We start from the raw sequence: 24,821 nt of genomic DNA, 5'->3' as shown, positions 1-24,821 counted from the left end.
GCTCGTCGTGTGATGCAACGTTATTTCAAGGAGGCAGCAAGATGGGGAAGGTACATCCTTGAGCGGTCGTTAAAAACGAACGGCTGCGGGCATAGATGGACCAAGCTGGTCAGATAGCGATTTACAAACAGACTCTGCCGACCGTCCTCACCGAATGGCCGGCAAACCACGCTCTTTTGTGGTCGACCAGCAGGACGTCCGTCCCTCCGGTGCCCTTCCCAGGCTCTGTCAGCCTTGCTGACGTTTCCACAGTGCTGGGACGCCTCCCAAGTCCCTTCAAGGGGGCAGAAGGAGGTCCCAAGAGGCATTAGACAGGAGGGCTGGCTGAATGCAGCTCTGTTAGGGAAAGTGACAAAGTCTTGGCCAGTGACAAAGGGGCGAAGTGGGGAAGGGTAGTTACTCCAAATTACCTAGAGCAGAAGAATTGTTTTTTTATGATCTCTCTCACTTTTAACTAGGAATTCGCCTTATTCATATCGCTTGATGAACTGTGAACAATTAGGAGACACAACCTTGACTAGCATCTTGGAGTCACCAGTAAATCATCCCTCCCCCAGGATGCCCACATTTTTAGGTTGCAGCAAAATATATCAATATATGTAACGGTGGTAAAATACACATAATGTAAAATTGACCATTTTAGCCATTTTTACTGTACAGTTCGGTGGCATTAAGTACATTCACGTCGTTGTGCAGCCGTCACCTCCATCCACCTCCAGAACTTCTGTCATCTTCCCAAACTGAAACTCTGTCCCCGTGAAGCAGTAACTCCCTGTTCCCCTCTCCCAGCGCCCCCTGGTAACCTCTCTTCTACTTTCTGTCTTCCTGGAGCAAAAATATTTTAAATGTGTATAAACTATGAAAGAAGACTTGATATATATTTTAAAGGATTTGGTAAACAATAAGCTGTATTCAGGGAACTATATTAAATTATCCTGTACTAACCTATAAGTTTATAACCTATAAGCACCTGAAAAAGAATACACGTATGTATTCTCTTGGGAATCACTTTGCTGTACACCTGAAACTAACACAGCGTGATACAACACAACTATACTTCTATTAAAAGAAGAAGAATTTACTGACTTAAAAAAAAAAAAAGGATCATAATAGTTGGAGAGACTTGACGGTTGGTGGTGAATTCTGGGGTATTTCCTACTCGTGTTCACCGAATATAATCCCCACCCACTCCTAACCTCTCCTGATCAGAGTTTGGGGCTCTAGACCATCAGAGGGGGGCAGTCCAGTCCTCCCTAGCTTAAGCATTGGGACAGGAGCCCCTGGAGACAGAGGAGGGCTGCGGGGATGCTGGCCTCAGGGTACCTGAGCCACCCACCTTTCCTTCCAGACCTGGGTAGGGTGACCAGGTCTCTGAGGACCTTGGAGCCTGGGCTGGCCCCGGGCTCAGCTCCCGGTGAGGGCTGAGAGGAGCGTTCTCCCAAGAGGCCATCACGAGGAACAATGATCATTTGATTTGTGTCATCCCTTCTTCCTAGTTTCATTTTACGGATGGAAAAATTAAGGCACAGGGGAGTTAAGCAGCTTTGCAAGGTCGCTCAGGGGGCTGGGCTTTCGGTTCATGCCTTGGACGAAGACCCAGTCCTCTGAGGGTCGGTGGAGGGAGGGCGGCACCCACAGTGGGGAGTGGGCTTGGCACTGACCTTCGATGATCAGCGAGGCCCGCTGGGTGGGTTTCTTCCCAGACTTGACGCGGTTCTCGTTGATTGCGCTTTCAATCTCCTGCAGCTTCTTCAGTGCATTCAGGTAAGAGGTCTTCCTCTGCTTCTTCAGTTTTTTGCTGACGTTAGGGTCACTGGCCAGGCGGCGGGCAGCCTCCGTAATCTGGGACTGAATGGCAAACTCCCGCTCCAGGCGTTCCAGCTCGGCCTCCTGTGAGAAACAGACCACACGTAGGGGGATGCCGAGCGGGGCGACACCCGTCTTCCTGCCCCGCGCCAGGCCAGCGAGCCTCCGTCCCTGGAGGCCAACACGGCCCCGCCCCGCGGCGGCCCCGCCCCTCCGGTCCGCGGCAGCCAGGGCCCTGGACACGCCCACTTTTGAGACCCTCGGCCCCTGTTCCATCCTGGAGACACGCACCGTCCCTGAGAAGCGGGGAGCTTCCTTGTTGCAGGCCTGGGGGTCACTAGGGTTTATTTCCAAGGTCTCCAGCAAGGCTCTCAAAGACAGCCTTCCTGGAGATCCAGAGCCCACTGGGTTGGTGTTTCCTTCCCATTTGGGCCAGAGCGGGCAGCGCTATTTTCAGAGTGGCCTCTGTCGCGCTTTGCTGTGGGTTTGCTAACAGGGGGCTCCCACAGGTGCCCCCCTGCACACAGGCCCTCTGCCTCTCGCATTTTTTTTTTTTTTTTGCGGTACGCGGGCCTCTCACTGATGTGGCCTCTCCCGCTGCGGAGCACAGGCTCCAGACGCACAGGCTCAGCGGCCATGGCTCACGGGCCCAGCCGCTCCGCGGCACATGGGATCCTCCCGGACCGGGGCACGAACCCGTGTCCCCTGCATCGGCAGGCAGACTCTCAACCACTGCGCCACCAGGGAGGCCCTGCCTCTCGCATTTTGAGCCCTTCATGCTGGTCCTTGCCCGCACTCACTCACGCGTCCTCTGGAAGCTCTTTTCGCAAGCTCCGGCTGTCAGCTCACGCCTGCCTCTACGTAAAACTTCCACTGGGTGACCAGCGGCCGCGCCCCAAGTGTGGACGGCTGGTGGTGCAGCCGGGTCCCCTGCTACTTGGACCACTCTTGGGCACTCCCTCCTCTCCTGTGTGCCTCCCTCCCTCCTCTACCCCTCACTTTGGCCAAAAGGAGCCCATGGATGAACGTTCCCTCAAAGGGAGTTTTGGACCCGGCAGAAATGCAGCTGTGGCTGCCAGAAGATGCCTGGTGGACCCAAAGGATGAAAGCAGCGCCAGCGTATTAGCTGTGGCTTCTCTGCGGCTCAGCTGGTGCCTTTTTCAAACGCCGACCAGCGAGGCCAGGGGAGCCCAAGCACGCATCTTGCTCTGGGGGGATCCACGGTCTGGCTAAAGCCCAAAAGGAACGGATTTAACCGCGGAGGAGCAGATCACCAAGTTCGCTGGAGCCAAGAGACCTTCCGAATTACAGGCCGATACAACAGCCTTGCCTCTCAGCCCCACGTGCCAGGCTGGGTGCCTCCGTCAGGTACAAAACTCTGAGGTGGACTTCACCTCCTCTTGAGCACTGAAGGGAGGGGGCCTAAGGGTGAGAGTGGGAGGTAAGCATTAAAGGAACTATTATTAACATTAAGGGTCTAATAAACTCCCCAGTTCCTGCAAATGCCCACTGCGTTTCTTCCCTGGAGAAGAGTGACGGGGTGGACTCCTGCCCGGGGCCTTGAGACAAACAAGTCACCAAGGACAAAGCCTCGCAGCTGCTCGCGGGCTGTCAGGGCAGCCCTGGCCCAAGACACCGACCCGGGGTTTTGTGGGAGCCCAGGACAAACTCTTGCTACTTAAACCGAGCCAAGGACAAGGCTGGCAGCCCGTCTGCGCAGATGGCTGCCTGCCGTGTGAACAAGGACGTCAAGGGCATCCCGAGGAGAAACAGGCATTTCCCAGCGGTGTCTGCAGGAACAGGTGAGGAGACAGGGATGCAGTGGGATTCTCAGGGAGTGTAAGTCATCTTTTACTGGAAAGTGTGAAGGAGGCACCACGAGTAGGTGTGATGGGACCTTGGGAAGAACAACGGGGTGCAGGCGGGTGGCGCTCATACATGGGGGTTCTCCCCCGGATCCTTTAGTGCAGGTGTCTGCCCAGCACAAGAGGACTTGAAGTTTCCAGGCAATTTGGATGACAGCTGGGTTTGAAAAACACTCCACCAGATGGTTTCCTAAGTCCCACCGGCCTGCACCCCAGTTCTGACCCCGGTAAAGTCCCAGGCCCAGCCCCAGCCCAGCACGCCTTCCCCAACACCTCCTCATGTTTACTGAGCGTCCAGCAGGTGTCAGCACCGAGTTGCATATTTTCCGTCCACTGGCTCTCTTAATCCCAGCGACAGCCAGAGAAATAAGGGTACTGAACTTCATTTTACAGAAGAGGAAAAGCGCCTCCAGAGCTGGGTGAAGCATTCTGGCGCGTCCAACAGTGCTCCCAGCACCCGGGGATGGGGACCTGCTATCACAGATCTCAGGAGACCGAGCCACCCCTTCCGCTGTCTCCAGGGCACATGTGTTCCCCTCTCAACTCAGCCGCATGCTCACCCACTGCACGTGTCATATGAGAACATCGGTTCCTCTCACTTTATAAAAAGACTAAATACGCACAGAATTCCTGTCTCCACTGGCTTCGATTCCTGCCCTTTTAAGCCCTCTGCTCGATAGCATTGTAATGAGTAACTGTATTTGGAATAAATTTGGAAAGACATTTCCTGGACGTGCCCCCAGGGCCTGAGGTGTGCCTGGCCTTGAACTTCTCTTGGTTTGAGACTGGATCACTTATTAACCAACTGGAGACCCAAGGCTCCCCTGCCCCCAGATCTGAACTCTCCAGTCCCAGCCCCCACCGAGGTTTAGTCCAAAGAGGGTAAAGTGAGGGGTGCTTTGGGAAGGCGCAGCATCTTGCTCAGGCTTGGGCAGTGATTTTAGCAGCCGGGTGGGGTTAGGACCACCGAGGCCAGGCCCGACTGTCTTTCCCCAGCCAGCGGCATCTCTGCACCTGCTGGCGTGCCCTCAGTGTTCTTTCTTCTTTGGTCGTTTTCTGTCATAGATCAGACAGTACGCTTGGCTCTCAGTGACAAAGAGCTGGGAGAAGAACACGTGAGTGTTATGGACTCTTCTCCCATTAACTTTGCTGCTTGCGACAGGCCTGTTGACGTAGACACACAGCCGCCACAGAAATCAAAATGCTCACAAATTAACGCAAGGTGGCCAATCCAACCAATGGGAGCCACATACTGACCAAGCAGCGAACTTAAGGTAAAAGGAGAGCAACTCAGGAGGAGAGAGGAAATGGCATCCGGTAGAATGGAAACATCCTCATAGAACCCTGAAACATCCTCATAGAATCCCGAAACATCCTCACAGAATCCCGAAACATCCTCGTAGAACACCGAATCATCCTCGTAGAACCCTGAAACATACTCACAGAACCCCGAAACATCCTCATAGAACCCCGAAACATCCTCATAGCATCCCGAAACATCCTCACAGAACCCCGAAACATCCTCATAGGATCCCAAAACATCCTCATAGGATCCCGAAACATCCTCATAGAACCCCGAAACATCCTCATAGCATCCCGAAACATCCTCATAGCATCCCGAAACATCCTCAGAGAATCCCGAAACATCCTCGTAGAACACCGAATCATGCTCGTAGAACCCCGAAACATCCTCGTAGAACCCCGAAACATCCTCGTAGGATCCCGAAACATCCTCATAGAACCCCGAAACATCCTCACAGGATCCCGAAACATCCTCATAGGATCCCGAGGCGCCCTCACAAACGGGAAAGTGAGGCGGGTGTAAGAGAACCCCGCCACAGAGAGAAGCACGTACCTCTCCTTTGGGCAGGATTTTCTGCTCGTCCAGTTTGAAGGCTGTCCCGATTCTTCTTCGAACAATGGGCGGTTCCTCTCCTGGATCCAGGGGATACTCCACGGGCAGTTTTCCCGTCAGCTCCTGCAGAAGTGTGACAGCATGAGGGGACAAGGAGTCAGAGTGGGGTACACGACTGGCTTCTAGGACATACACACACACTTCAAAGCACAGATTCAACGCACAGATTCGAAACCATAATCTTACGCAATACAATTTCATTTCTCCAAAAACGTAGGAGAATATAGTCCTTCCTTTCCAGAACAGAGGCACTTGGAAAAGATTTTCCTCAAAGTAAATTCCTGTCGGGTAAATAAAATCGCTACTGATTTTCATCATAAAAACCCAAATTTCATTCACTTGTTAATTTCACACGTGTCTGGCATGTCTACCACGAACCTGTTGAGGCCACACAGCCAGTAAGAGCAGAGGCAACATGAGATCTCTGGTCTTTCCGGCTCCAAACTCTGTGCTTATTTCACTGCACCAAATATCTGAGTTTTAAATGGGTCTTTCAAATGAGTTTTCTTAGGAAGCGTGGTATCTATATGGCAAATTCCAGAAAAGGGCATTATAATATAATCTAGAAACTGAGACTGAGCAATAATTATTCTACTCTGGCCAGATGCTCAGGGAACAGGCTGAGTTGAAAGGACATTAAATGTGTACAAATACGAGTTTCAGTGGAAACAAAATATAATCCATATTACTGACAAGGCCGCTCAAAAAAAATCTGGTGTATGTGCATTTGGGGCTCTGGAAATCTAACTGTTGTGAGTATAACGACAGTGAATTTAGTTGACAGATCACCGTGGTGACGATGGTCCCGGGCAGTTGCTGAAAGGTCTGTGGGATGATTCAGCGTTAGAATTAGGCTTTATATGAGCAGCTTATGTCTGGGCTCAACAGAGATAAAATCTGAGTCAGCAGCTAATCCATGTGGTAGAGCCCAGGCGTCCAATGCAAGGAGACACTTCCAGGGACCAGAAAACCCTGGGAGACCCACTGCCTGCTTCCAAGGGACCGGTGGCCCTTCCAGGCAGAGCCCAGCCCTGGTCTCTAGTCCCAAATCAACACCGATGTTGCACAAAGACCCAAGGCAGGCTCTTCTCGGGAACATCCATCACCAATGCAGAAAGAAGCTTCTGTGCCGGGCAGCCTCGTAAGGGCAGCAAAGCTCTGATCATCAGATTCCACGGGCAGTCTGACCTTCTAACAGGAGGAGTGACATGGCTTCTCTGTGCCACTGCTGTGTGTACACATTGGTGTGTGTGTCTGTACACACTGGGGCATGTGTGTGTCGGGGGGGGCTACACCCGGCATGTACAAGCACATCCACTCACTGCGATCCTAGGCCTCTTTCCTCCTGGGTTCAGGCCACTGGGAAAAGACCTCTTGGACTTTTTATTCCTCATTGCAAGCATTTCAGAGCACAGTGGCCAACTCTTTGAGTATGAAATGCTCTGCAGTTTTCGTCCCTGTTTTTTTTCCTCTTTTTCTAAACGTGGTTCAAATGTCTCCCAAGTAGTTGTGTGTTTATTCTGCAACATTTTATTTGCTTCCCTAAAAGTCTGCCTATAAATAACATATTGAGGATTTTATACTATTAGGACTTTCTTTTTTACTTTGAAACTTATAAAAAGGAGGGGAAAGTTGTTAAAATGGCCATTGATTTATAACTCTAAAGAGCTTGTGGTTTTCTAACACAACATTGCAAATCAACTATAGTCTAATATAAAATAAAATTTTTTTTAAATCTATGAAAAATTTAAATGCCGTCTCTAAGTTTGTGAATTTAAGCTACTACAAAGTAAAAGAAATTTTGAACAGCTGTATTAGTAATTACTGCAAATTGAGAATCTGTATTGTCCCAGCAAGAGTACCAGGCCTCCCTAGAATAATGAAATAAAACTTTAAAGAAGAAGAAGAAGAAAAAAAAAGAGTCTGTGGTTTTAAAACAAAATATCTTTTTCAAAAATGAAGCTACTGATTTTCCACCATCTGCTTGGAGGTATTTGAGTCCAGGCCTTGATTCTCCATATTTAATCTGACATGTGTAACGAGAGCCGCCTGGGGAAGGAGGAATTTAACACACTCTTGGGGAGGGCTCGGCCTGGTTCCCTTTCTCTTCTTATGTTGGTTATATTTTGCCAGACGCTCCCACAGCACCTCCTTCTGGCTGCCCCACACCCCAGGGGACAAAAAGTACTGCAGGATACCCTTAGCTGAGGGGGGGTGTGTGACACAGAAAGAGCAGGACAGAGTCAGGACAGAAGTTCTCCTGTCCCCTAACCTCAGAGGAGTGAAGTTCCTTCTGCTGCTCAAGTTCTGTTTTCTGTGTCCACATAGTAAGAAGCAGGAGCTTTGGTTTCCTTATTTTGCTCTTATTTTTACGAGAGGCACAGAGACCTTCACTAGACGTGTCAACCTTGCCCGGACATGTTCCGCCAGTTTTCTGGTGCTGATTCCCTGCTGGGTTTAGGGATGCTGCCTTTATGAAAAACACAACAAGGCTTGACAAATTGTTAAATGCAGGCACCCACACCCATGTTTTCTCAATCCTTCCAGCGAATTCTTTACAAAAAGACTGCTGATATTAACAGTACCTCAGAGCACATCCCCCAGCCGGGACAACTGCTTCCCCAAGATTTGCAAAGGATTTGCGCTAATGTGGGTCTGCTTTGAGCGGCTCCGGTTTGAATCAATCCAGAGCATAATTAAGCCAAATTGAACTGTAATATGGTCTCATTCTGTGGCCCCTTGTTTCATTCTTCCTGGGGCAAGGCATTAGGACTGGGGGGAGGGGAGTAGGGCTCTTCAACTTAGTTTGGGAACCTCTTTCCGCTTCCCTTTCTGAACTGTTGACCAACAGAGCTCCTTGTAATGTTATATACAGAACACTCTCTCTCCTGAGGGCTCCCACCCCATGGTGTGTGTGTGTGCAAGCACATGCACACGTGTGTGCATATACACATACACACAATAACGCGAGATGCATTAAAAAATCAAGTCTTCAAACATGATAACAAGGAGTTGTGGAATAAGCAGAAGGTGGTGGAAACAGAGGCTCAAATAAATAGAGACAGTGACCTGCCACAGTCTCTAAATCCCAATGAGACATGAGCCTTGTGTATATATACACTTGAGGAAGCATTGCTTTGCCTAAAATTAAAAGATTTTTTTAGATGACTAGGCTAGGATTTCATTTACAAATAGCTCATGTGGCCCAATACCCAAAAAACAAATGATCCAATCAAAAAATGGGCAGAACACCTAAACAGACATTTCTCCAAAGAAGACATACAGATGGCCAAAAAGCACATGAAAAGACACTCAACATCGCAGAGAGAAATGCAAAGCAGAACTACGAGAGGGACTTCCCTGGTGGTGCAGTGTTTAAGAATCTGCCTGCCAATACGGGGGACACGGGTTCGATCCCTGGTCTGGGACAATCCCACGTGCCGCGGAGCAACTAAGCCCGTGCACCACAGCTACTGAAGCCTGTGAGCTCTAGGGCCCGTGAGCCACAACTACTGAAGCCTGTGAGCTCTAGGGCCCATGAGCCACAACTACTGGGCCCACACGCCACAACTACTGAAGCCCACGCGCCTAAAGCCTGTGCTCCGCAACAAAAGAAACCACCGCAATGAGAAGCACGAGCACCGCAACGAAGAGTAGCCCCCGCTCGCTGCAACTAGAGAAAGCCCTCAAGCAGCAATGAAGACCCAACACAGCCAAAAATAAATAAATAAATAAATAAATTTATATTAAAAAAAACTACAATGAGGTATCACCTCACACCAGTCAGGATGGCCATCATCAAAAAATCTACAAACAATAAATGCTGGAGAGGGTGTGAAGCATGTAATTCCTATTGTTGGTGGGAATGTAAATTGGTACAGCTACTATGGAGAACAGTACTAAGGTTCCTTAAAAAAATAAAAGTAGAATTACCATACAATCTAGCAATCCCACTCTTGGGCATATATCTGGAAAAAAACTTGGTTCAAAAGTATACATGCACCCCAATGTTCACTGCAGCTCTATTTACAATAGCCAGGACATGGAAGCAACCTAAATGCCCACCAACAGATGAATGGATAAAGAAGATGTGGTACATGTATACAATGGAATATTACTCAGCCATAAAAAGAATGAAACAATGCCATTTGCAGCAACATGGATGGACCTGGAGATTGTCATACTGAGTGAAATAAGTCAGGCAGAGAAAGACAAATATCATATATTGCTTATATGAGGAATCTAAAAAAAATAATACAAATGAACTTATTTACAAAACAGAAACAGACACACAGACTTAGAGAATGGACTTATGGTTACCGGGGGGAAAGGTGGGGGGGATAGATTGGGAGTTTGGATTGAAATATACACACTGCTATATTTAAACAGAAAAGAAGGACCTACTGTAAAAACAAAACAAACAAACAAACAAACAACAGCTAAAGGAAAAAATGCATCATCTACCAAGAAAAAAAAAGTGAAAGATTCACCAGATCATGAGTTTTGAAGGGGATTTTATATCAAGTGAAATCCTGATTTCCTTGTTGATCCCCAAAGGTACTCCTCACTATGATTTCCAGAGATAAGTCTGAAATACACTCAAGAGAAACAAAAGCCGCCACAAGGATAAACTCGGGCACAAGATCTTAGGAAGCTGGCAAACCATTCCATCCAGCGTGGGAACTATCATATGAGGAAATGCTTTATAAACTATGGGGCACCATGCAAATGTTGCTGTTTACCATTGTTATTATGACTGTTATTACTACTTGTCATTTGGCCCCTAGTGGGGTCCCTTTTGGGATTCTGCCAGGACCCACTTTCACTGCTGTCAGAGTGTTTTCATTATGGTCCAAGACTCCTGTTTCTGACGGGGCTTATCCCGGGGGCTGGGGGTCGTCAACAGAAGAGGGCTGGCTTCCCTCTTATGCCCTTTATGACGCCTACCCTTGCCTTTTATAAATACGTGAAGACAGACGAGGGCACAGACAACACAGAGTCCCACAGGACGAACCAGTGATGCTTACGGCTTCTCGGAGGCAGAGTCTCTTCAGCTCTTCCAGCCGCTGGCGAAGCGTTTCCTCCAGAGCTTCCTGCCTGGATTTCAAGGCTGCCAGCATGTCTTTCTTGGCCGACTGCGAGCTATCTGATTCCTGAGAACCTGTCAATTAACAGTGGGGTTACTAGGCCAGCTGACAAGGGGACGCACATCTGGACCACAAAGGAACTGAACCGGAGTCCACGCTGTGACTGTGGGATTTACCCCAGGAATCAAGAGAGTGTGAAATAAAACAGGTGCTCAGAGCTCCAAGCGTGAGGAGCGGATTCTCAGCACTTGGGTAATTTACAGCTGGTCAGAAGGACAGGCGGGGAAATTTACACGCCTCTTCTTTGATTAGCTTAAGATATGTCACACACCCATTTTAATTTCACTAGCAAATTTTAATAGACTTTTTATACCATGAAGGGGAAAGTCAAGTTTAAGCCAGCCATTTTAATACAAAGTTTTAATTTTTTCTATTTAAAAACGCTTATTTTTGCTTAGTACAAAGATAACGCATGTTTATAAAAATTTTGGACATGTATGAAAAGAATCCATAAGCTAGTCACCCAGAGATAACCACTGTCTTGCATTTTCTTTCAGCCCTTTTACCTAAGCACATATATTTTAAAAATAACATTAAATTTGTATTGTAGTTTTTGAACCCGAGACTGTATCATGAGCAAATTCCCTCCTAATAAAAGTTATACATATTTTTATATGCAGCACAGGGCTATCTGCTTGATGATTCAGATAGCAGACTGCTAGATAGGAGACCTTTGTGGAAGGCAAACTGTAAACCGAACAGAAGGAAAATATGCTGAAATGCCAACTGGAGAGATTTAGGGTAGACCAGAGAATCATTTCTGGGCTGCAGTGTTTACATTCTGAAATAGGTTTTCTGCAGTGAAGCTATGATGCCTTTTCTACCTGGATGGCTAGACAAGGCGCCTTGACCCCCTGAGAAAGGAAAAGCTGATTATTGCTTGCTTCTCGTGTCCATGGAGAGCGGGAGTCTTAGAAATGGATGGGCATTACTGGGTGTGCCTTCAAAGGGCTCACATCACGCCATCTGCAACAGCATCAAATGACATCGAATACTTAGGTATTCATCTAATGGAAGATGGACAAGATCTCTACAATGAAAAGTATAATACTCTGCTGAGAAAAACGAAAGACCTCAAACAAGACAGAGATGTAGTCTGGTCATGGATTGGAAGCCAAACGTTGTAATGATGTCAATTCTTCAGGAACTAAATCAGAGAATCATTGCAATACCAGTAAAAATTCTAGCAGGATTTGTTGGAGGGAGGGGTAGGAATGGTATTTCCTTAGGAAATATTTCGGGACAATTCAGTGAATGAATGACAGATTTGACAATGATCCAGTCAGAATTCCCAGAGTCGATTGTTCTGTTTCTTCCAGTGGTTAAAGAAGGCGTCTCAGAATCACAAGGCTAGAAAGGACTTCTATGCTTTGGTATCAAAAACTCTGTGATGGGGACTTCCCTGGTGGTCCAGTGGTTAAGACTCCGCGTTCCCAACGTAGGGGGTCGGGGTTCGATCCCTGGTCAGGGAACTAGATCCCGCATGCCACAACTAAAGAGCCCGCATGCTGCAACGAAGATCCCCCAGGTGGCAACAAAGTTCCCGCATGCCGCAACTAAGACCTGGTGCAGCCAAATAACTAAGTAAATAATATTTAAAACAACAACAACAACAACCCTGTGATGCTCAAATCATCCCCATAAATATAAGATTTGACTCTTATTTAGGCTCTGAGCAGGAATCCCCATATTCCCTCAATTACCAGGCACCTAAGTTCTTATAACCCTAATCTTCAAGAATTCTCAGTGTTTAGCTACAATACATTTTGACTCATTCTAGTTTGAAATAGAGACTCTCCATCACTGCGGGAATGTACCATGTTTATGCCTCCACAGTAGCTAATAAATATTAGCTTGAATAAACAAACGAATAAATGTTGTCAATCGTATGGTTGGATGCTATAATTAAGTTGTAGCTCATCTCCGTAAAGAAATCTAGTACCTGTAGGTTGTTTCTTTATAGAATCGACCTTCCAAACTTTTAATCATTTTTGTAGCTCTTTCCTGGATTTCGTCCTGCTTCAATCACATGTTTCCAAATTCAACAGCAAACTCAAACGAAAGCTTGACCCTCACGAAGCCTCCATTACCTCATGGTTCTCATACTAAATCCACATGGTGCCATACTCATGTGACACGTGGTTGGACATTATTGCAGGCTCCCCTTTTTGAAATGCTTCAGGTTTTCTACCCCCATGTCAATTAGTCCTGAACTATCTCCAGTCCACATTCATCTAAGGTAACACAGCTAAATCATTTTGAATCTTAATCTTGTTCCCTGAGTCACAGTCACAGGTGAAGACGCAGGAAAATTTAACGAGCTACGCTCTATTATTCCATCATCTAAAGAATTAATAAGAAGGTAAAATAATACTGGAAGGAAGTCAGACTTTAGATTTGAAAAACAGACCTGGGGAAACTTGGGTCCAAGAAGATGAAAGGATTTCTAGCACAAATGAAAAATTCATTGTTTTCCTTCTCACCCCTGCCTAACCTCTCAATAGGAGATGGTGATTTATGAAGTCAAATCTAAGAATGAACTCTATTCAAGAATGGCAAAAATCACAACATTAAACTCTGGGTGGTAAAGCCCAGAATTTTTGGATGATCTGATCTCTAGTTATGGATTAGTTAAGCTTTGGTCTTGAGCTCATTAGCACTACCTAAATTATGATTACTTATAATAATTAGCCTAAATACCAAACCTATATAAGACAGAGTGATGGCTCAAGAGGCCTTCTCTGTATCTGGCACCACTAATGCTGGCTGGCTCTGCTTCACACCTTTATTCTTTTTTTTTTTTTTTTTTTTTGCGGTACGCGGGCCTCTCACTGTTGTGGCCTCTCCCGTTGTGGAGCCACATCCAGACACGCAGGCTCAGCGGCCATGGCTCACGGGCCCAGCTGCTCCACGGCATGTGCTGTAAAGACTAATGAGATCACGCACATTCGGCATTTAGCTTGTGCCTGGGACAGGTAAACCCCCCGTAGGGTAGACTTAACTGGAGTGAGTGCACACACCCACACGGGGACATACCGGCTAGAATTAGAAAGAGAGAAATGATTGAAATGACTTCCTCGCCATTACTCAAGGGGCCATTTGCCAAAGAAGAGAAGCTCTGTGCAACGCAGCTACCGCTCGGGCTCCAAAGCTCATCTTTAGAAGGAGCAACAGAGGTCTAGGCACTGTTTTCAAATTTCGTTTCTTGAGCCCCTGGGTTTGCATTTATGCCTTTGGTGCACCTGTGGATGAGGCTGGGATGGAGTCGAGGGGTTTGGCAGGTTCTGGGCCCCCCACTCCATCCTCAAGCTAGGGCAGCTCTGCCGTGGGGTTCTGGTCACAATGCATTTGAAGAAGAGGTTCCCGGTGCCTCTGTTTCTGTAAAGGAAATGCACCGTCTGGGCAAGCGTGCTGAGTTCTTAGAGCTGCTCTCTCTTGGAGCTTGTCGTATCTGAAGCCGTCGGGGTGTTACCTGCAACCAGGCCAACGTGGCAACCCTGGGGGGCGGCAGCTGAGTGCCCAGGGACAAGATGGCAACACCAACAGCACAAAGCACTGACGGAAACCAAGAGCATCAGAAGGAGGAGCCCCAGGTGCTCCGAGATGCTGATGTTCTCACCCTCTAGACGTCCCCTGAATGGCACGCGTGACATCTAAAAGGAAGGCCAGCCAGAGAGGCAGAGAGTCACTCTTCATCCTCTCAAGTGGCAGAACAGAATGAATCCAGGGAGAAACGCCGTCAGAAGAGCCTCAGGGGCGCAGGGCAACGAGAGTCTTGCAAACTAAAGGTTTGTGAGCACATCTAAAATGATTCTAGACACAGAAATAATTTCCAGTCAGCACCTACACTTGACGAATGGTATAGAAGCCCTCAGTTATGATGATTTGTCCATTTCCGGTTACGTGAACACACACGTGCCTTTTCACAGGCAACCCCACTCCAAGGTTATACGTTTAGCCCCTTAGAAATTAACAAGATGGAAATCCGCTATCTTTTAGAGGAGCAGTGAAGGATAAAAGACACCTGGATTTCCAACACATCAGTTGTTAACTGGTGTCAGATCTCGGGTTGTTAACCTCTCAGGGCCATGATGTCCCCAACTAGAAAATGACCAATTAACTAACCCCCAAGATTCCTCCAAACTTGAAGAATCTGGTACTGAAATAAACAGCTTACTGAGGCAGTTCCCCTCACCTCTTAGCAGTCATTTTTGCAATTTTTACAAAAGGACCCTTACATACGGCGCCATCTTTCTCTTCTTTTCTTTCCCATCTCTGCCTCCAGAACAGACAAGCAGCCCTCCAACTCTGGTCCTTCACCCAGCTATTGCTATAGTTTGCTTCAAATCAAAAGGAAATGTCTAATTATCAACCAGCACCTAAAGGACTGACCTCTGCATCTTATCAACAGGCCAAAGCAAATTATCTGTAAACCTGAATACTAAGTAAGAGTTTAATCTGAGCTATGTTCGGGATTAATGAAGTACGAAGACGGATGGATGCTCTCTACCGGAGCCAGAAGAGTGAGATTTCAAAACGTAGAGAGCGACAGAGCAGTAGCCAAGCGCTAGTCAGAAAGGACTGTCCAAGCATAATTAACTGGTGCACGAACCCAAGGAAAAACAGGAGTGATCTGAATGCTTCTGAAAGGTCTGAGTAGCGAATAAACACTTTGTTGTTGGTGGCGGTCAAACTTTCAAGCAGCCCCAAGTTTGTAGGAAAGAGTGATGCGAATACACCTCGGGAAATGTCAACTGGTCTGGCAGCTTCCGGAGACAGAAGTCTACCATCTAGTAGTTTAGAGCTAACAAGTCAGGACTTGTGTCCCAGCTCTGTGCCATACTAGTTGTGAGGACTCGGCAATGTCACATGACCGCTCTAAATCTGTTACCTCCCTTCTCATACGGGAATGAAAACAGGACTTCCGGGTTTCCCTGGTGGTTCAGTGGTTAAGAATCCACCTGCCGATGCAGGGGGCACGGGTTCGAGCCCTGGTCCGAGAAGATCCCACATGCTGGGGAGCAGCTAAGCCCGTGTGCCGCAACTACTGAGCCCACGTGCCGCAACTACTGAAGCCCGCGCACCTGGAGCCCGTGCTCCGCAACAAGAGAAGCCACCGCAATGAGAAGCCCGCCCACCGCAACGAAGAGTCGCCCCCACTCGCCGCAACTAGAGAAAGCCCGCGTGCAGCAACGAAGACCCAACGCAGCCAAAAATAAACAAATAAATAAACAAATTTAAAAAGCAGGACTTCTTCAAAAGTTGGGAGAATCAAATAAAATTGATTTGCATTGGCTTGCAAGATGCTTAGAACAGAACGTAATAGGCGCCACATGAGTATTTGTAGCTATTTGTATTCAGGAGTGTCCCCTGGCCTTTGTTAGGAGCTGGCACCCCAATTCTGGGGAGCCTCATAATGTAAAAGAGGAAGAACAGTGAATAGGCAAGAAGCTGGAAGGCTGGTGGAAGGTGCACATGCAGGCAACTCGGGAGAAGAAGGGAAGGGAGGGGATTTTTACAGGACTCTCGATAAGAGCTTCCCACACGTTCTACTTCATTTCATCCTCACAGAAACATTATCCCCATTTTCATAGAAGAGGTCATTGGGATGTTAGGAGGCACAGCTGGGATTCCAACTTGGCGGTTTGGTCTGCTGCATCCCTAGAATGGAAGCACCATGAGGGCAGGAACTGGGTCTGGCTGTAATAAACACAGTTCGTGTGCCAGCCTACCTGCCTCTCCAGCCTAGACCCTTTCTGCAGGACCGCGCGGAGGAACACGTAGGCAGAAAGGAGGGGCCCACGGGTCCTTCAAATGTGCCAAGGAAGCCACAGAAGTCTCTGAAGCACCTTGTGTGTGCAAGGTGGGGCGGGGGAGACAGGGAATTGGACGTGGGTCCAGCCCTCAGAGAGCCTCGCGTCCGGCCGTGAAAAGCTGTCCAGTGGGAGGAAGGAGGACGTGAGCCGCGCACTTGACGGGCAGAGGCGGCAGCTGCCGCATCCCAGGCCAATTAGGCAATGAACCTGCAGGGCTGATGAGGTCTGAGGCTGAGTCGCCCTGTGGTCCAGTGCCGGGAGGGTCAGCATCAGATGAGCTCTCTGGAAAGCTTTTCATCCTGCTTACTGCTCAGTCAACATCTCTCTGAATGAGCCCTGATTGAACATGTCTTTTGCTTTTGGCTATCTGATGATCATTTTTCAATCCACATCCTTTATAGAAATAGGTCACTCCTCAGCTGGCTGAGAGGAGGAGAAAAAGGTCTGACCCCAAAGAAGACAATTCCAATCCAAACACAGCCGGGAGTGTTTGAATGATGCACTGAAGATCAGAAAGGCACTTTCAGGGGGTATTTGGAAATCTCCCGAGTGAACTCCCGGATGCTAGGGTTGTTGCTGGACGGAGATATTCCTGCCACCTCTGGAGAAACCGCCTCTCGGACTTTCTCGTGCTCCAGCTAGGGAACTCCAGGTGTCCCCGGGTGGGCAGCTGGTGCCCTGGGGCAGGATGCGTGGGGAGGGCCGGCCCACACAAACAGCAGCTCCCCTCCCAGCCGGCAGACATGGGGAAGGATGTCCTCATCGGGCTGAGACGGAGAATGTGCTCCAATCTTTCAAAAGACTCTGGGCTACGCTGCACCGGATATGAGAACGCATCCTCTTAAACAGAATATTGTCGGGAACCGGGGCTCATCTGTTTTTACACAGATGGAATTCTGATGACCAGCCCCTCTGATCTCAGGAGACAGAAGGGGTTCTTTCCTCTCTGAAAGCAGGGGAAATTTGAAACAAACAGTACCCCAAAGAAGAAAGAAATCTGTTGTCCTAAAAGTAAGGGAAGGAAATGACAATCTGTTTAGACTTTTATGAAAAAAAAAAAAAAAAAAAAAAGAAAGTAGGCATATTCCCAGCAGATCTACAAAAGCTGTAAGGAAAAGTTTTGGCAGACACCCCAGGAATAAATACAAGGAAAAGGTCTGAACCCTTTATGATGAAGAGATATTTATTTGCCTTACAAATCCTCAATTATGAATTCCTTACAGAAAAGATGTCCTAAGAGAACATGGGAAATAAAGCCACCTGGCAGATTTCAGGATAACTGTGTGTGATCTCTGGAGAGCGTCTCAGGGAATGAAATGTGATTTTTTCACATGAAAAGTGCATGCCTGGAGAACTTTTCATTAGGGTCAAGTATTTTAAAAATAAAACAGTGCATGTATAAGAGCAGTGAAATGGGAGCAATTTGAAAATAAACACCATTTGGTGGCAGCGAAGAACCTCTGGGACTCAGAAAAAAAAAAAAAAAGTGCTCAGTGGCACTTTCACCAAAGGGTGAAGGGTACAAAGATAATTAAAAAGAGCAGTGTTTGGGGTTGGGGGAGAGGGAGGGAGGGAGAGAAGTGAACCAATGACTTAAAAAATTAGCAGCATCTGGTAAACTACCTAGTTGAAACTACTGTTATGAGTTCATTTATATGGTTTCCATTCCTTGTATTGTGAAATAAGGGGGCTTATCCTTCTGGCTCCAAGATTCTGTGATTCGACTGTAATATTGAGAAGGCTGGTCTCAATAAATGGGAAGAGAGCAAAAGCTATGGGAGGGGATGGTGATATTTCTTTTTCAGTTCTTAAAATTCCATCAAAGTCGTTCACTTAGGTTACAGATTATCATTCTGCCCTGGTTTTCTTTAGCAGGCAAATATTCCTTTACACGGGAGGGTGTAACTATATCAGTATAAATGGTTTATTAGGTTTTTTTTTTTTTTTACCCCCAGTGAGAGAGCAGAAAGGGACAACCGTGCTGTCTTCTCACAATTTTGACTCAGGCCTGTCCTGCTCAAGCCATGGCCAGAAACATCCATTCCACAGAAAGAGATTTCGCAGCCCTCACCGGTTACACAGTCCCGTATAAACACACCCTGGCAGAAGGCGAGCCCTCTGGCAGCGCTGCTGGCTAAGCCCATCTGCAGGGCACTGAGCCTGGGACCAACACTAAAGGTCCCTGGAATCCTGGGCATCATCAGACTTAAGAAGAGACAGGCAGTGGATAAAGGAACCTTTAAAAGGCTGGAGAGAAACAGAGGGAAGAGGTAGAATGAGAACCAAAAAGAAAGGATGAAAATGGCACTTCCCTGGCGGTCCAGTGGTTAAGACTCCATGCCTCTAATGCAGGGGGCGTGGGTTCGATCCCTGCTTGGGGAACTAAGATCACACATGCTGGGCCGCAAAAAACTGACCAAGTTCCATCGACAGACGAATGGATAAAGAAGATGTGGTACACATATACAATGGAATATCACTCAGCCATAAAAAGGAACGGAATTGGGTCATTTGTAGAGACGTGGATGGATCCAGAGACCGTCATACAGAGTGAAGTAAGTCAGAAAGAGAAAAACAAATATCGTATATTAACTCATATATATGGAATCTAGAAAAATGGTATAGATGAACCGGTTTGCAGGGCAGAAGTGGAGACACAGATGTAGAGAACAAACGTATGGACACCAAGGGGGGAAAGTGGTGGTGGGGGTGGTGGGATGAATTGGGAGATTGGGATTGACATGTATACGCTAATATGTATAAAACAGGTAACTAATGAGAAGCTGCTGTATAGCACAGGGAACTCCACTTCGCTGTACAGTAGAAACTAATACAACATTGTAAAACAACTATACCCCAGTTAAAAAAAAATTGACATCAAGTAATTGCAAAACATAAAGGAAATAAATTTGAACTGTAGGAATAAAATCTATATTTAAAAAAAAAGAAAAAAAAGGATGAAGATGAAAAGAAGAAGAAAAAAACCCCCAAACATCATGGGATTGATACCAACTTCAGGCCGTGTATTTTAAGCTGAATAAAGCCCTGACCATAAAGCTGGCAGACCCCTATCAGATCAGTTCTCTGGAAGGGGAGACGGCAGACAGCTGGCACCCTCATTATTATGTTAGTTATTAATAAACTGCCCAACAATGGCAGGAAGTGCTGGCATTCAGAGGGGGCGAACGTGTGAAGAGTTGAGTCATGGACATGGATGGGTCCCAAGCAGAGCAGGCCCTACACTCAGTATAACATGTTTTTCTCCAGAGCGGAAAGGGTCAGACAGAGCTGGGGGATCCCAGCAGACTGCAGGGTTTTGTTATATTTCGTTGTTTTTTTTTTTTTTTTTAACCAAATATCCATCACCACATTCTTTGCAGTCCTGCTCTTGACAATGAAGATGACTCAACTGCGGTATCATTAATCCCACAGCCCAATTCCTATTTATAGGCACGACATGCCATTTTGTTTCTGGAGACAGCGGGTGGCTTCTGGCCCTGTATTTCCACTCAAAAAGCCAGCGTCAGTCTCATTGTTCTATTCCTCTAAGGATGTGCAGTAACATTTTTTTGTTTGGGGGCAGTTAACGCACAACCCACATGGGCCTGCATAACACGGGGTGTCTTCTAAGCAAGTCTGTGCCGTTTTTCTTTAAATCGGCTGAGAGCAAAAACACATCTCCCTGAGCCCCTGCCCTCCTACTGCAACCAGAACTGTTCTGGGATGGCAAATTCCAGAAGCAATGCTGGGACAATCCGACACTTTTTCTCGCTTTCAGAGGAGCTATGGAAAGGCCATGCGTGTTCAGCATGCAGTTGTTTGGTTTTTTCTTTTGTCATTCCAGTTTTTTCCCTTCCCCATCTGTTTCTGAGATTTCAAGAAATGGGGGTAAGGAAGAGAGGAATAAACCCTTTAAGGTTCCCACAAAAAGGATTTTGGATGCTTTTTCTGAATTCTGAAAACATCACCATCACCAAATGTTTTGAATTCACAGTTGTCCTCTCAAACTCTATCTGAACCCTGGAAAATCTGGAGGCTCTCCTAGGGCACAGTGACTACAACGTCCCCTGCTTGTCACCACCCCGCCTCTCCCACCCCGCAGTGGTCAGGCAACAGGCTGGCTGGTTACCCAGAGGTGCAGAGCTTGTGAGGAGACCAAGATGGGGGCGGGGGTGGGGCTCTGCTAGCCTGGAACGGGGGCTGCGCCCTGAGCTGCCTCAACCTCCCTTCCTCCAGGGGATGCTCTGGGACAAGGGTCCTCACCTCCTTTCAAAGCCTGCCCGCCGGAGCCCCTTCACGAATGGATTTGGGACGTGGGTTCCATAACCTTCCTAGGGTCTGAATCTCATGCAGTGCAATTTTGGGAGGTGAGGGCTTGATCCCTTTTAATCTGACACAGCTCAGAAGGCTCAGCATCTCTAAGGGTCTCTAGTAGGACTACAGGTCTCCCACGGGACAGCCCTGGGTACTACCACCAAAGAACTCAGAGGGTCTTGGCCCCGAGCCCTAGTAAATCATTTCAACTCTGCAGACCTTTTCTTTTTGAGATGTTAGCCCCTGGCTCAGGTCAATAATAACTGTGGACTTCTGACTTCTTTAATGATATCAATAGCATTTCTTCATTTCTTTAGCATCTGAGACCTCAGATAGCTTGAAAATGACTGAAGTCCACTACTTCGTAATGATAATGATGTACCCTTGTTAAATACGAAAATCACCTTCAAAGTTACTAAGAGTTGGAAATATTTTATCTCTGTTTTACTTCAATAAATAGTACACAAACTCTTTGAGAAGAGAAGCTGTAACTTTTAAAACGCTACGCATAGCCCCTAGCAAAGTTCGGGAGCTAGAAAAAATGTTTATACGGTAGCAATATCACAGTGTGGTTACATGGCTCAGTTACGGCACAATTTGGGTACAGACAAGGGTGGAAGGATAAAGGAAAGATAATGAGGAAGGATGGCCTTTGCAGGAGGGGCCTGATCTGACAAGATTAACCTTTGAAGGTCTGATACCATCATGACAAAAGCCATACAGTACAATTTGAGGGAAAATGTTAGTGGCAGGTTTATGAGCGATCTTGGCAAGGACCGAGATGGTACACACTCTGGGAATGTAGAAGGCTCTTAAAATGCAGCACATGCAGGATTCTTACTAGTATCCTTCAAAATTTAATTTTAACAATCGTGTATCATTGACATCAGTCTTGGTGATGATTTTTTACAATCTGACACCACAAGTAGAGGCACCAAAAGTAAAAATAAGCAAATGGGACTACATCAAACTGAAAAGCTTCTGCACAACAAAGGAAACCATCAACAAAAAGAAAAGGCAACCTACTGAATGGGAGAAAATATTCGCAAATCATATATCTGATAAAGGACCAATATCCAAAAAGTATAAACAACTTATACAACTCAACAACAAAAAACAAATCCAATTAAAAAACGGGCAGAGGATCTGAACATTTTCCAAAGAAGACATACAAATGGCCAACAGGTACATGAAAAGATACCCAACATCATTAATCATCAGGGAAATGCAAATCAAAGCCACAGTAGGAAATCACCTCACACCTGTTAGAATGGCCATCATCAAAAAGAACATAACAACTGTTGGCGAGGATGTGGAGAAAAGGGAACCCTCATACCCTGATGGTGGGAATGCAAGTTGGTGCAGTCACTATGTCAAACAGTCTGGAGGTTCCTCAAAAAACTAATAATAGAGCTACCATATGACCCAGCAATTTCACTTCTGGGTATTTATCTGAAGAAATGAAACGGTAACTGGAAAAGATATCTGCACCCTCATGTTCACAGTAGCATTATTCACAATAGCCATGACATGGAAACAATCTAAGTGTCCACCAGTGGATGAATGCATAAAGAAATTGTAACTATAACACACACACAACAGAATATTATTCAGCCATAACAAAAGAAATGAAATCTTGCCATTTGTGATATAAATGGACCCCAAGGGCATTATGCTAAGTGAAGTATATCAGAGAAAGACAAATACCATTTGATCTCACTGATACATAGACTCTAAAAACAAACGAACTAAAACCAAAAAACCCTGAGCTCATAGACAAAAAGAACAGACTGGCGGGTGTCAGAGACAAGGGGAGAGGGTGGGTGGAATAGGTAAAGCGAGTCAAAAGGTACAAATTTCCAGTCAGTAAATAAATGAGTCACGGGGAAATCATGTAAAAAATTTAAAAAATCTAAAAAATCGTGTACGGAACACCTACTGAGTGATAGGCACAGGGTTAGAGGTAGCAAAAAGAATTCTCAAGTGATGATCAGTTTCTCAAAATGCTTTTCAGGACTATTTATCAGACACCATCTTTTCTTAGCACGAGGCAGTAGGTGAAGGAGAGACAATAATTGATCCAATAAGATACTAGGTTATTTGTACCCTATTTCCTGAGTGAGAGGTAGATCATAGGGTCTGGAAAGTGTCATAAAAAGAGTGCTTAAACCAAGGCCATCCCGAAAGAGCGACGCCCTCTCCTTTGTGGGAGCCCATCACTAAGAGGCCTTCTCCACACGCAGTCAGGCAGGATGCACTAAAGGATGAAAAGCATGGGTGGGAGGCTAGCCTAGATTTCCGTCTGGTGGGGGATGGGAAACCGTCCCATCCAGGTGGGACTGCAAGGCCTCAGGTGAAGGCATCTTCTCCTGCACATGAAAAGTCAGAGGGGCAGCAATCACAGACCTGGCAGTGATGGCCAGATCGACAGGTCCTAGAAGTTCCCTGAGTTGACTGATGGAACACTTCCTGTGCAAAGTCTCTCCTTCCACTGACCCGTGGCCTTTCCTAAGCCAGAGGCGGGGGAGACCTCCCCACGGAGCCTCAGCAGTTAAGGACCATTCTTCAGCATCTAACTTGCAGGGCTGGGCTGAGTTCGAAATGCTCCCTGGCCTGGTCACGGCTCACACCTCTCCACCTCCTTCCCCGTCTGCCCAGCTTTCCTCTTGCTTAGCTGAGCAGCAGAAGGTGGGCAGGCAAAAGGCTGAGGGTCTCGGTCCTAAGGATGAAGCCACCGCGGAAGTGGGGCAGGCAGGGGGCCTCGGCTACCTCCATCGATGCCCAAACAGCTTTGCCCGGGGTCCTCGTCAATAAGTTATCAGACATGAAAAAATTGCTCTAATATCCTGAGATAAAGATGCATATATCAGGTGTGGGAGTGGATTCAGCAGGAGAGTTTTCTTTTGATTCATCTCCTAGCTCACGGGATTGATTATTAATGTCAAGCTGTTGGCGGTAACAGAGAGGAATTGCTATCCAGTCTTGAAGATGCCTGGATCTCGGTATCTCAATTTCTTTCTTTTTTTTTTTTTTTGGCCGTGCCACCAAAATAACTGGGGCTGTACCAGGGATCGAACCCGCACTCCCTGCAGTGGAAGTGCAGAGTCTTAACCACTGGACCGCCAGGGAAGTCCCTGGATCTCATTTCTGATGGTTGAATGATGTCAGCTCCATGTTAGATGCTTTGGGGATCCTGTTCACCACCTCTGCTCTACCTGCTATTACGTTTGTACCCTTGGCGGCTGCCAGAGACAAAGGGCCTGAGCAGATGGACCAGGACACAGGTGTAAAAGTGGGGAGACCGAGGTTCCTCGCAAGAAGAGTGGCTCTCAAAGTGTGGTCCCCAGACCAGCATCAACATCACCGGAGAGCTTGTCAGAACTTGCTAGAAATGATAATTCCCAGGCTCACCCCAGACCTACAGATCAGATACTCCGGGGCCGGAGCCCAGCTATCTGAGTTTGAACGAACCCTCCAAGGGGTTCCGATGCACTTGGAGGGCAGGGAACCCCTGAGCTGGAAGAATCTATTCTCCTGGGTATAACATGCCACATTCAGAACGAACGTAGATTTCCAAGGGGATATGAAACCACGGCAGGGATGCACCGCTCACTGAGGCTGAAGGAAGAGGCGGGCTCATCTGTGGCTGGATTAGGACAGTGGACAGATTAAATCCAGGCTCAGATCTGAGACTCTGGGCTTTAGTGGGGGATAGGGATGTCTAGGGGACAATCACAGGGCTGACTCTGGCCCTGCCCTTCATCATTCTGCAGGCGATAGGAAGTGGCTGGAATTCGAGGCAGGGGCCTTGGACTTTGTATGGCGTTCTCTTTACTACAGCACTGTCCACGGCCTTCACTGTAAACCTCTAAGCCTCAGAAACAATGATTACTTGGCCCATTGTATTGATGGAAACTTTTTAAGGACCCAGGACAGCGAGAGGTTTACGGTGAACCTT

At 47.2% G+C, this 24,821-nt stretch overlaps 1 protein-coding gene across 2 annotated transcripts in view; it reads right to left on the bottom strand.

The window, feature by feature from the left end:
* Nucleotides 1-24,821, bottom strand: part of FRMD4A (FERM domain containing 4A) — a 623,578-nt gene that overhangs the window by 27,337 nt on the left and 571,420 nt on the right. For both annotated transcript variants that reach the window (XM_089906385.1, XM_022580547.3), the window contains exons 15-17: nt 10,614-10,747; nt 5,527-5,649; nt 1,662-1,890 (exon numbers count right to left, since the gene is read on the bottom strand). In XM_089906385.1, the coding sequence (XP_089762511.1) occupies nt 1,662-1,890; nt 5,527-5,649; nt 10,614-10,747 (486 nt within the window). The remainder of the gene's footprint in view (nt 1-1,661; nt 1,891-5,526; nt 5,650-10,613; nt 10,748-24,821) is intronic.

This window comes from Delphinapterus leucas, chromosome 2, assembly GCF_059928025.1.
Source record: "Delphinapterus leucas isolate spDelLeu-1000000601 "Yukka" chromosome 2, BTC_Dleu_Yukka2, whole genome shotgun sequence".
Classification (NCBI taxonomy): Eukaryota; Metazoa; Chordata; class Mammalia; order Artiodactyla; family Monodontidae; genus Delphinapterus; species Delphinapterus leucas.
This window is presented reverse-complemented; position numbering and strand designations above follow the sequence as displayed.